At 41.9% G+C, this 13,223-nt stretch overlaps 1 protein-coding gene across 1 annotated transcript in view; it reads left to right on the plus strand.

Moving 5' to 3' along the window:
* Positions 1-13,223, plus strand: part of PDZD8 (PDZ domain containing 8) — a 56,155-nt gene that overhangs the window by 7,499 nt on the left and 35,433 nt on the right. Inside the window, 1 exon segment of the mRNA XM_027705636.1 lies at positions 6-802. Within this exon segment, the coding sequence (XP_027561437.1) occupies positions 6-802 (797 nt within the window).

Below are 13,223 nucleotides of genomic sequence, written 5' to 3' on the forward strand. Positions count from 1 at the left end.
GGAAGAAGCCCGAGCCCCCCGGGGGAGCGGGCGAAGCGCCCGGCGGCATCGTCTACTCGCGCGTGGCGCCCGAGCACGGCCTCAGGGAATACCTGCAGGGCGCCGAGCCCGCCGCCGGCCCCGCCGCGGCAGAGCCGGCCCCCAGCCCGGCCCCGGCCTCTGCGGCCGCCGCCGCCCCGGGCCCCGAGCCCGGCACCAAACAGCCGCCGCAGCCGGAGCCCCCCCCGGCCCCCTCCTCCCGCGAGGAGAGCTGCCACTTCCTCAATGCCATCTTCCTCTTCCTCTTCAGGGAGCTCAGGGACACTGCCCTGGTCAGGGACTGGGTCACCAAGAAGATCAAGGTGGAGTTCGAGGAGCTGCTCCAGGCCAAGATGACGGGGAAGGTGCTGGAGGGGCTCAGCCTCAGGGAGGTCTCTCTGGGCGATGTCCTGCCCGTGTTCAAGTCGGTGAAGCTCATCCGGCCGGTGTGCTGCAACGAGGAGGGCTGTCCCGAGGAGCTGGGCTTCGAGGTGGACCTGGAGTACAATGGTGGCTTCCACCTGGCCATCGACGCCGACCTGGTCTTCGGCAAGTCGGCCTATCTCTTCGTGAAGATCTCCCGGGTGATGGGGAAGCTGAAGCTGGTCTTCACACGGCTGCCCTTCACTCACTGGTTCTTCTCTTTCATGGACGACCCCGTGATACTGTTCGAGGTGAAGTCTCAGTTCGAAGGGAGGCCCATGCCCCAGCTCACTTCCATCATAGTGAACCAGTTCAAGAAGGTTATTAAGCGCAAGCACACCCTCCCCAATTATAAAATCAGGTGAGATGTCCTGCCACCTCAGTGGTACTGGGGGTGGTGTGCTACAGAATTGCTGTTTCGCTCTTAGCAGGTAAAAAGAGATTTTTGTGGGCATTTCTGCAGTAGGGGTACTTGTCCATTGCTTGTCTGCTGTCAGAAGCTTTCCAGGGAGGGAAGGATCGTTTTCCATTTGTAAGAGGTGAACAACCATTGCACAGTGAGGTTGTGACATGCCCTGTACTGTGTGTAACTAAATGGCAGAATTAGGAGGTGTCAGAGATTTTTGGGATCCTGTCAGGTGTCCGACAACAGTACCATGATATCCCTCTTTGGAAGAGATAAAGGATGGCTTTGCAGAGAGTGTGTGGGTTTGGGGTGTCCTCCATAGCTCCTGCCACTGGTGAGCCACCCGGGCAGCACTTGTGGCTTACACTCACCTATAGAGGTGAGGTGGTTGTTGCCTAATGTGAGAATGGGTAAAGTTCTGGCTCTGAGGAATCCTTTTGAGATCCTGTGATATATGCTGTCAGCTTCTTTTCTGGTCTGCTGAATTTCTTCCGTAACTTGGGTAAAGTCCAGAAGTTAATAAGAGAAATATTGTCACTACTGTGATTAGTAAAACTTTGGGGACCTCTTGGGGTTTTTTCCTTCTTTGTATGATAGTATGTTTTCTTTTACAAATGTGCACAGTGCAGGGCAGAGTGCATTATACAGTGAATATAATGAAATGATCAGTGACATTTCTGTAGCAGAAGTGGCAAGGGACATCCTGACTTTGATTCCACACTCTGGTACTGAATGTCTTACCGCTGTCCAGGTACTGTGTTTCTGTTCTGTCTCTTACCACTCTTACAATACCATCTTTCCTTTCTCTTTTGTTTGTCCTTTGTAGCTTGTATTACGTGTTAAGTGAGGATCTTTGTTTTGTTTACCACATTCTTCTGCAGTAAGCCTTTTTCCTGAAATTCATGAGAGATGAGTAGCTGCAAATGCCTATTTGAATTTTGAAGTGTAATTAGCTCTGTAGTGATGTAGTTTTTAGAGCCTTTTCAGCTGGTTCTCCTGCAATTGAATTTCTAAGAGTTCTCATGAAAGTGGATTTGTAAATTATCCAGGATTTGGAAAGCTCTGACAGAGCAATAAGTAGTTTCTTTGAGTGCTGTGGTGGTCCTTTCCAATTTTGAGGCAGTGACTCGCTCTCCAGAAGCAGCAGTCCCTGGGCAGCATGGAAGCTGTGAAGAGCAAGTTTGCTTCCGTTCTCTTACTTTTTTGGAAAGAGCCTGAAGCTCTTTAGCTGTGGGGAAGGGCCCTGAGGAGAGGCTGGGATGGCACAGTCGTGGTGCAGAGCACTCTCAGCATACCTGGGAAGAGCAAGGACAGCAGGTGGACTTTGCACTCCCTTGACAAGTTTGTAGGGTTCCCGTGGAGCCAGGGATGATGTGCTCCCCCCCTTCAGCAGGTGAAGACAGACAGCTGCATTTTTTCCTCTGACAGATACACCTGGACAGTAAGGTGCTGTCATTTAGGTAGAAGGAGTCAGTTTTCCACGTGTTTCTCAAACTTTCTGCACCAGAAGGAATGACTGAGGCCTGTGTGAGCCACTGGCACTTAAAGGAACTGGACAGGAAAACAAGGAAAGAAGCAGAATGTAGAACCTGAGATAGAAATGCATAGAAACGTGAGGACAGAAGGTAACTGACACTGATATATGAAGTATAAATTATTATAAAACTAAAAAGAACTAACTGTTAATATAAAATGTTCTCTTTAGTAAAGGAGTTGGAAATGTATGAATGCTTTAGAGGAAAATGCAGGATCAGTTGAATTTCACACTAGAGAGCAGGCTGGTAGCATAGGGTGGCAGATGTTCAGTGAAACAGTGTCCAACCCTGAGAGGGTGGTTTTGACCTTAAAGTTTTATGCCCTGACCTCATCATGTCCTTGTGCCCTCCCTGTTTGCAGGGGGTAGGCAGGACACTAAGCTTAATGCTATTAAGGTGGTTGTCTTGAGGGAGGAACATCGGGTCACTGGTGTCCTGCTGTGCAGAGCCTGGCCTTTAAAACTCCAAGGGGGAACATTCAGCTGTCCCCAGTAGCACAAGGTCTTGTGAAATACAGTCTAAAGCCATGTGTTCTCCAGCAGTGTGTCCCAGGGGAGTTTAGGCAGGTGGATCCCAAGGCAGCAAGGCTTGGTTACAGCTGAGGAGTAACAGTACTTTCTTATGTGGTGGCTGAGCTGGGAGCTGAGACATTATGGTTTAGATGGTGGTTGGAAAATCAAGTACCCTGCTGATAAGATACAAAACTTGGTGGTTTAAATAGAATTTGTAAGAACACATTGAATTTGGGAATATGATATGTTAATATATTCCATATCAAAGAGTATATAGGAAGAAGTCAGGAGTTTCACGACTGCTTAATAATCTGTTACCTTACTTAGAGCTTTAAAGTTTCTCATCTGCAGGGAGTGTGATTATCCTCTCCTCATTTGTTTTTCCTGTGGCCTGCATGCCTTTGTTTAAATATTTGCGTGCATGCATAGCTCAGAACTCTTCTGATGTCTCCCTACTTCTGCTCAAGTAACTTTGTAAATAAATCTTTGAATAGCAGTAATTACAGCCTTGTAAACAAAAGCACTTGGAGTGTGAGGAGTTCCCTTTTCAGCTGGTTAAAAGGGGCATTTTGCTGCTCTGTTCAGATTGGCTCTCTGGCTTCCAGGTTGAAGCTCACAAAAGAGTTTCATCTTGTTTCAAGGTATTAATTAGCACTAAAATTAAAAATATGCCATTTTCTTTGTCTTTTGTGTTAGGCAACTCATAGATGTTATTACTTGGTAGGGAATGGCATAAGAAGAAAACTCTTGTCAGTATCTGATCATCCTGTAACTAAGGTTGTGTAGCAGATTCCCACCTCCTCTGTTATTTAGTTTTTAAATACTGTATGAAAAAAGGATGTATCTTCATGTGTGCTGTCTGTTGCTACAGCCAAATTACTACACCTGTACTTGTGTGTTCTTTCCAGTTCGTACAAAATTAATGCAGCAGAGCAGTGATTAGTGAGATCGTCTTCTGTGTCACCCATTGCTAGGACTGGCTCTGTGTGATGTGCACAACTGCAGCTGGAAAGGACAAAAAGGCCTCTTGCATTCCTGCTGCACTCCTCAGTGTCTGTAGCAGAGGCAGTGGAGCCTAGGAAGTGCATTTAAAGTTTGTCTAGGGTTTTATGCACATTTGTCTCTACAAAAGCAATTGTCTACTAATTGAAAAAGAAGGGATGCACTTTGTCTAAACACATAAGTAGTAATTTGTGTTTTATTCTAATAGGGTGTGTTTCCTCTGGCCCTTTAATAAATGTGTTTGTGTCTGGCAAAACACCCTATTATGAAGCTGCTCTACCATTGAATGGGAATTGCTGTCTTGTATAGTAGAATTTGATTACATCCCTGGATGTAAGGCTGCTGCTAAAATCCACTGAATGGTAGGCTGGGTTGTTTTTAGTTTGTGGTTTTTGTTATCATTGATAAAGGATTTGTGCAATTCAATTGATAATAGCAACAGTTACTACTGTTTTGAAGTTAATGTGTTTCTTGCTTTGTAATAGAAATGCAAACAGCTTTTCTGAAAACATTTTTGTATGTTGGAGCAGTACCTTGTTCAGATGTGGGGAAAATCTAATATGACCATTTTTCTTCTCCAATATACACAAGTTTGCTGCACTTTTGAGAGAGAGATAACTGAATCACTATTATTTCTTTTTTTAATAGCTAACCCTAATGAATAATTGTAGGTATCATTTATTTGGCTCTACGCACTCCAAACTCTATTTTGACTTAACTGTTTCAATTACATGTTTTTTCAGTCCTAAGTCAAGTGGAGTAGTGGGTGGAATGTGAGAATGAGAGTGGAAAGCCTTGACACCCCTGTTGGTTGTGGTGTTTTGCAGTGGCCCAGCCCCAGCAGCTGTGTGGCTGTGCCCAGATGTGCAGTGCTGGCACTGTCAGAGCTGTGTTCAGTCAGCCTGGCACCCCCCCAGCTCTCCTTGGATTTGTCAGCAGGTTTCTTTTACTAGACAATGACAAGGAATGCTGGCAGCACAGAGTGGAGTTTGTTTATTTGGGTTTTCATTGTATGCACTCAAACAGTTGTTTAATACTGTAGCTGTTGTTCATGTTTAACTTTGTGTCATGTCTTTTAACAGTAGGATGAAGTGGTTAACACTGAGCTGCAGTTCCTGCATTGCCATGGCAGGTTTAGGATTTACAGACACGTAGCAAGGGCTGCTTCAGGTGTCTGTCTCTTGCTTGCTGTTGCAGCAGTCATGTGTTCATCTGGATTAGTTCTCTAATGAGCTGTACTTGGCTCGTTAACCTTTTATTAATCTGCTTATGGTGGCAACCTTGCTATGCCCCCATCCCATCAGGTGTGTAGGTACAGGTAGGTGGGTGCTGTGCTGTCCAGCCTGTTCTCAACTGTTGGGTGGAGTTTGGCTGTTTTGAACAGCTCCTGGTCTCACTTGTGTAGATTTTGGACAGTTTTGGTTTTTGGGCTCTTTCTAGACAAAAAACAATACACTTGACCATAATGAAAATACAAAGCCCTTTGTGTGTATGTGGAGGCTGAGGAGTAAATGCTTGCAGTCTTGTCTCCCACCAGAATTTAACTTCCTGGTATTTCTTAAGAAAGGATGTGAAAAATGACAGCTGCTGTTTTTTTCTAAATTTAACACCTTGCGAGTTCATCCATTTAGACTCTTAAGTAGATCAGGTATTGCCTAAGCAGTGACTCACTCCTGTATATTTTAAGAATACTTTGTTTCTCAGTTTGTTACATTAAAAAAAAGCTAAGTATTGCTACTAGCCTGTTTTGAGAAACTGTACTTTATTTTAAAGCATGCTACCCCAGAGGGGAATGACTCTTTTCGTTAGGAGTAACATCTCAATGGATTGCTTCTGACATTTCCCTATTGGGTATTGAGATGACCTCATCTGGTCCCTTCCAACATGAATTATCTTTGGAACTGATCATTTGCAGTGTAGTTAGTCATGTTAAATAGTTTTATGCTTTATTTGGAAGCTGGGGCTATATTGAATTTCACTGGGAAGAACAATTAGACAAGGCTATTTTAATTTACCATTATAGAATGCAATCTGAGAGTTACATAGCAGTTTCTTATTTTTGGCAAAACTTAAGCCAAGAAGTAATGTAAATAGCTATTGATTTGATTTTATAAGTTTTATAATAGAAATTACTTCATAATATGGTAATAGAGGTATTGGAAAAAGTATAAAATTTAAAAAGTATGTATTATTCATATGATGTTGTTATATGCAGAAGTACCAGAAATAGAGCCTGAGATTGTGACCATGTCTTAACTTCAGAAAGCAGCAGCCAATAGAGAGACCTTTCTCAAAGGTTCTGCAAAGGGAGAGTTTTTCCTTCTGAATGGTTACTACTGTAGTTGTGATATGAATCTCTCTTAGTAGTTAAATTTATAGAGCACTCCTGTTTGAAGTTCTCATTTCTACTGCTGCTGAAAGGAAAGAAGAGATCTTTTTTTTGCTTTTCTTTTTGTTAACACCATGCCTGTTCTAGGTACAAAATCTTCTGGTGTTCAGAAGCATTAGAAAAGCTCCCAGGATCTGAGTCCTTTTCTGCTGTGCAAGAATTGCTGGTAAAGCAGCACTGTGATTTTCAGACTGCTCCAGAGGGGTGATGCCCTGAGTGATGCCAGCACAAAGACTTGTTTTTCTAATGGCAAAGTGGTGCTAATTGGACTCAGTAGATCTGTCTGTAGGCAGTAGTTTCATACTTGGAAGGTTATCTTTGCAGTACATGGACAAGTGGTTTCTCTTGTTCATGCAGGAGTTGGGTAAATGGATCTGTAGGCAACCTGACACACACTAAACAAAACCAAACCTCAGAGCCTTAAAGACTTTCCTTTTTTTCAAGGGTGCTACGTGTGTAGAAGGAAGCTTTTTGTAGTGCAGAGGTTTTTACTGGTTTTATTTTGGGAGTGCTCTACCTCAGGCATACAGTGTGTCTGAAAGGTCACTAAATACGTTTCCTCAGGTTATATGAAATTATACGGTGCAAAGTATGTATGTAAATCTTCTTATGTAGCTGTCAGATTCAAAATCATTGGTTCTAGGGGTTTTGAAACATTTTTGGTCATCTTTCCAAGCTCCAGCACTTCATGAGTTATCACACTGGAAAGATTTAATTATGAAAGAATGTCAGTTTGAAACTTGTTCCTTATAAAGTCAGATTTAATGAGTGACCAGCTACATACCAGACATTTCCCAGTATACAGGTGGCATTCTTTTTGGGTTAAGAGTGAGCCTTTTCCTGTGGTTAGTCAACAGATCTTCTATTTTCTTAGCTGCAAGGGTGATGAACTAATACAGCACTGACTTGAGACGGGTTAGTGAAGGAACTGGGAGACCAGGGGTGTAGCTGGGGACAAAAAAAACCCCTCAGCTGGAGGGAGAGATGGATGAAGGTGTAAGTTTTGTGATTAGAATCTGTATTTGCTGCAGATAGGAATCCAGTAAGCATTAAGGTTTATTGGTCTGACAGGAAAATAAGACCTCCTTCAACTTTTCTTACTTGAAAGAGTATATAAAAGACTCCACTGGAGTTGTTTCTGGTTGAAAAATACAGGAATTCTACTGCAGCAATACAGTTCACACATTTTGGAAGACTTTCAAGATGCCATAAAGCTCTGTCTGCAATAAGGAGTGTATTACAGAGATCAGCTGATGATACACTTAATCAGAGTGTTACACATACTCAAAGACAGTAATTAATTGCCAGATATTGCTAGCATAAAATTAAATTAGGATAATCATTTGGGAATTAATTTTTTGAGCAATTTTGTGTTGCTTTAACTGAAAACCTTACAGGGACAGTTAGAGATGTAAATGTACAAAATTATTTCTTACTTTGTGTCCAGGATTTTAAAATTATCTGTGGATATCTAATGGAAATTGTAACACTTATATACTCTGTTCCTGACTTTCTTAACTGAGGGTGCTAAGCTTCAGTATATTTTCTTCAATCAGTTTTAATGGCAACATAGTTATGAAAAATGCCCGTTCAGTGTACAAATATTATGATCTACTTTAATAATGGCATTGGGTACAAGATTATGTGTAGTGAATGTCTTAAAGCATTATTCCTGTTTGCCTAAGCTAAACTAGGAAGAGTAGAAATGGAAGATCAGTCTTGCAGTGACATGGCAGAAGGTTTCGTGGTAGTGTTTGAGTCACCTCTGGGAATGATCTGGCTTGGTGAATAGTTCCTTAGTAATTAGTCAGGATATGATGCAGTGTAATTCTGGAAACTTCACCAGTTGTTTTTTGTTTTTAAGAATAACTGCATACTTGCTAACAAAACTCGATGCAATATGTTAGAAGAAACAAAACAAATTCTAATGTTTCCAAGCAAAGAGCCCTGTGGATTACGAGGGGAGGTGGGTGGGAACAGCAGTGTAAGTCAGTGGTATTGTTTTAAAACAATACCACAAAAACTTACATTTTTTTTTTCTTTTTTCTCCGTTCCTCTGAAAGAAGGGCAAATTAGAGAAAGTGTCCAAATTCACGATGGGTTTGGTAGGAAAAGATTATAGCAGTTTGAGAAGCTGCTTCTTTCCAGTGTAATCACAAGTGCTTGCCATCAGTGCTGCAGGATTTGGCAAGTGCAGGAATCCTTCCTGTTCATCGATCTCCCGAGCCCTTCCTGTGTGTGATTGTGAGCAGCAGTGCCACAGGTCATGGCCGGGCTGAGCTGCTGTTGTGTGATCCCATTTACAGTGCAGGCCCCCAAATCAAATGGTGTGACACCCCTGGTGTCCCCTGTGCTTGGGGGCCGGGTGGCCAGTGCTGGCCATGGCCTGGTTCCCACTGCAGCCTCTCTGGAAAGCAGGTGAGTGCTGCCCACAGCTCAGGGGAGCTGGAGTCACCCAGCTTGGAACAGTCTGGCTCAGGCTCAGCACCAGCTCCAGCTCTTTGGAAGGCTCCCAGGGTGGGAATTGGACCATCCTGTGTCTCCTCAGAAGTGACTAGAGAAATGTAGATTAAGGAGAAGCTTCTGGAGTTTGCGCATTTTTCAAACTTCACTGGAGGAGTGAGGATAAACCTTGGAAAGCTATCATGCCTAGAATTCAGAACAGATACAAATGTTTTTTCACTTTTGGCTGGCAGCTGTCTGAGGCTGCTTTCAGCAGTGTTGTTTTCTCTCTAGGCAGTCTAAGAGATGCCATTGGTTTCATGTGGCCATAGGCTGGGCTTTAGAGAAGAGGATTAAAACTCTTGAGCTCAGGGAACGAGTCATGTTCAGAGCTTAGACTTCTATTAGAACATCATCTTTTTCCTCTAACCAGTATTGCAGAGAGATGATGTTTGTAGGGACTTGAGACCTCCTTATGGGAGAATACACTGCTGAAGTGAGCAAAAGCCAGTGTTTTGCTGGCATCAGTCACTGGGATCAGTCCCTAATCCAGCTGGCTGAAGGTAGAATTTTGGGGTGGCTTGGGTTTATTTGCTTATTTTCTGGTGGGGTTTTTTTTCTGCTGCTGTTCTGCTTGAATGCCTAAAAGCTGCTTGCTAAACCACACCTGCTGCTCTTCCAGCCCTATGTGAACAAATGAACATATTCTGCATTTTCTGTCCCACTTGGAGCAGCCACAATAATTCAGGCTTTCTGCTTAAACAGGGCAGTTTTGTCTTCATCCTGTTTGAAACTGAAATATAGCAGGATTTTGATCTCTTTCTCTTTCTCTTAATTTGAATCAACAGTTTGCTTCAGCTAAAAAAAAACAAACAAACAAACAAAACCAAACCAAAAATAGCACCTGAAAACTCTGGTATCAAGCAGGCATTGACTGCGGTGAGTTAACAAAGCTGTTTCAGTATTTATGGAATTTAGAACTTGGACAGTGTTCTTGAAGTGCAAAATAGTCTGTGCGTGGTAAAATCAATCTTGTTTGTGCTGATAAGAAAGTAGTTTTGGTAAGTCTGATTCAAAATTTATTTTTTACCTGTGGCTGTTTCAGTACAGACAGTAATACCGTGTCTTTAGGACTCTCCTTCTTGAATTCACAATGGCTTCTGTCATATATGCAGGGAAAAAAATCTGCTGTTTTTTTGGAAGCATGTACTGGACTGTTTCCATTTATTCTTGTCGAAGTCAAGAACAAACTGAAGTTTTAAAATTGTCTGTCTTGAGTGTCTGATTCAAGATATATCTCAGAGTTACTGAGAAATGAGAACACTGTAGTTTAAGAATCTGGAAATGTGTGAAACATCTTTGAAGAAAAAAGGGAATAATAAAATCCTTGCCTTTTTCTTTTTTTCTTTTGAGGTCTTGATTACAAAAAAAAGTGACTGCTCATATATTGAGAACTTGTGTGTAAGAGCCTCCCACATGTCTGGGGCAGAATATCTGTAACAGAGTGGGTGGGGTACTAGATCTGATGTGAAGTGTACCATAAAACCTCCTAGAAAATAAACGCTGTCTTATTGCCATGTTTTTCAGGCTGCTTGTAAACCAGACTTTCATGGGTGTGAGTAAAGCTGAAATTAGTAGATTTCTATAATGAATAAGAGTATAATTTGAATTGTTAAAGCCCCCTGACTATGAATACTGACACAGTTCTGCAGCGTTTTCCTTGTGGAATTAGTGGCAGCTGGAGAATTGCTTTTGCAGAGTCTTTTAAAAAGCATAGTACTGCTAGTTTGGGCTTGTTGGGGTTTTTTTCTCAAAAAAAAGGATGAGTTCCAGTTTTGGTGATTATGCCTCTTTAGGAGTGGATTGTAATATTTCAGAATTTTTGTAGAAGTAAACTTCATCTTAAATTACACACAATGTAAGAATAGAGGACTTGTTGTATGTCTTAAAATATCTGGTGTCAATCACTCTTTTTGAAATTTATACACTTCACAAGTGCCTGGACTTACATTTCCGTGCTGTTTGTATCTTGTGGTATTTGTTGGGAAGCACTTGCTACTCCACAGCTTCTTTTAAATATTTTTGTAGGGGTTTTTCAGTTGCTAAAATTTTACGTGAAGTTTGATTGATGGATATTCCTCTTCATGTAAAATTGAAATATGCTGGGTTTTAACTAACATTTTCTTAATAGTGTACTATCTGAAATTCAGACTTCTGGCCAAATAAGATGATAAGTTTGTGGAGGGTCTCTGGCAACTTAAAAACAAGTTGAAAACACACTAGAAGCATCTAATATAAGCCACTTTTAAAGACTTTTTTTCTTTTTTAATAACATGCATATCCAAGCAGGATTTGGGGTGTAAGATGTTTGTATCTAACTGTAAGAACACGCTCTTCAGTGTGTCCTTTGTCCTGGCTGTTTTTACAGCACCAGGGAACTGTCTGGCCCTGGTACCAACTGTCCCTCTCTGGGTCTGTGGTACTTCACCAGTTCCCAGCTGGAAAGTCTTTCCAAATAAATAGGATTGTCTTGTACTTAAATCACCTGACAGTTCAGTTCCCTAATATGTAATTGAAATCTATGGGAAATAGTAATTTATCCCATGTGTCATTTTGGAAATGCACAAGCCCTCTGTAAATTGCTTTAAATGGATAAGTGCAGTGATGTAAATTTGGAAGGCTTCAGAGCAGCACTCAAACATTGAAAATGCATTTCAGGTGGATATTTAGCTCTTTGTACATTACTAGTGCCAGTGGAAATAGGTGATGTGTTGGGGTTTTTGTGAAGGATTTTACAAATCAGTTACTGTGTTAAGAATGTGAACATAAGTGCTTGTTGTAAATTAAACATTATGTTGAGACTGCTTTTAATCCCATATGTGTAGAAGATCTAAGTAGTGCTGCACCAAGTCCTGCATACACTGTTAAGTGTTTTGCATATTATTGTGTTTAACTGCATTGGTATTTTAGAATTAATTCCTCTTTAATTCATTGTTGTATGAATTTTTTAAAAGTATTTTGAAAATAGAAATCAATATTGTAGTAAACATTGTCTTAATCTAGGAGGCAAAATGTCTTGTTCAGGGGATTATTTCATTTTTCTGTGCTGCAGCAAAAGTCTTGCAGTGTGTGCTGAACACTTTGTTCTGAAGTTACCTGAGGATGATGGTTTTGGTTTGAATGTATGGGTGGATATGTCTGCATCCTTACTGGAATGCTTTAGTCTGTTAGTTTGCCTTTTTTTTAGTTCTTATTCTTAGTATTGAAAATAGTTTGGTCCAGGTTTGTGTTCTTGTTAAATAGCCTGCAGGCTGTTTTATGGTGTGTTTGTGTAAGGGAAAGACCTGATAAATACCAGCTCACTGAGTTTTATGGTGGTCATTGGTTTGATGTTCCCACGGAAAACTCTTTTTTTTTAATAGATTTTGGGAGAAGGTGTATTGTCAGTTGCTGGTACAACCTGGAAAGTAGTTTATTTGTGCTGAAAACCCTTCAAACATGCAAGTATTTAGTCACTCAAAACTTGGCATTATTTTCCAGTGTGTTTGTCTAACTCTTCCATTTTAACTTAACAAAATCTGAGCCAAGCCTGTGTTTTCAGGGGGTAAAAATCACTCCTGACAGGAACAGGGCACCCTTGTTTGTGCTTGAAGTGAGAAATGTGAAGGGCAGAGTGTGCTGTGATGGCTGGAGGTGGGTCAGGGTGGGGAGGGGATCAGGCCCTGAAGTGATACCAACTCTTGTAGAATGAAAATAGTGGGGTCATCTGGGTGGTGTGTTCCCTGCTCTTGTGATCCCTACTATTACTTTAGTTATTCAAGAACTATGAAGGAAACTTTGAGTCAAATATCAGACCAGGCAGTACATGCAAAAGGCATATTTTGAGTTGATTGCTTATAGCAGGCTCATAAACTGTGGCCCAGAGTGATTTAATGGCTTCGTATGTCATGCAAGACTTAAAGAAAAAAAATTGGAATAAACTGTTTAAAATTGAATTTTTTTCACTTGACCTACGTCAAAACGGTTTTCTTCCTGAAGGAGTTAATGAGGGAGAAACTTGGAACCAAATTAAAGTTAGAAGTTGAATGGGGTTTCAGGAAAAGAGCTGGAGTGTTGAGTTGTGTTTATTCACAAAGAGAACAAAAGAAATGTCTTTCTCCTGCTCTGTGCGAGGCTGTTGCCCAGTGCCTTGACTGGGAGCATGGAGCTCCCTCCCCAGCGTGTGCTGACAGTCAGAGGATGCTCCATTATTTATGGGGGTTTGTGAAATTTCACTTCAGATCCATGGGACTGTTTCCTGCACATGTTGTGATGTCTGGATGTGACAGGCAGATGCCTGTGCTGGCTGAGCACACAGTACTTGGGAAAGCCTTCTTTGCCATGGGATGGCAGATCCAGGCTGCTGCTGGGTGCTGTGTCCTCTGCCCTGAGTGTCCTCGGCAGGAATCTTGGCTGGGGGGCTGTGTCAGGGTGTAACAGGGCAGGAATCATGGCTG

The sequence above is a fragment of the Neopelma chrysocephalum genome, unplaced genomic scaffold (assembly GCF_003984885.1).
Source record: "Neopelma chrysocephalum unplaced genomic scaffold, ASM398488v2 Primary Assembly neopelma1_347, whole genome shotgun sequence".
Taxonomy (NCBI): Eukaryota; Metazoa; Chordata; class Aves; order Passeriformes; family Pipridae; genus Neopelma; species Neopelma chrysocephalum.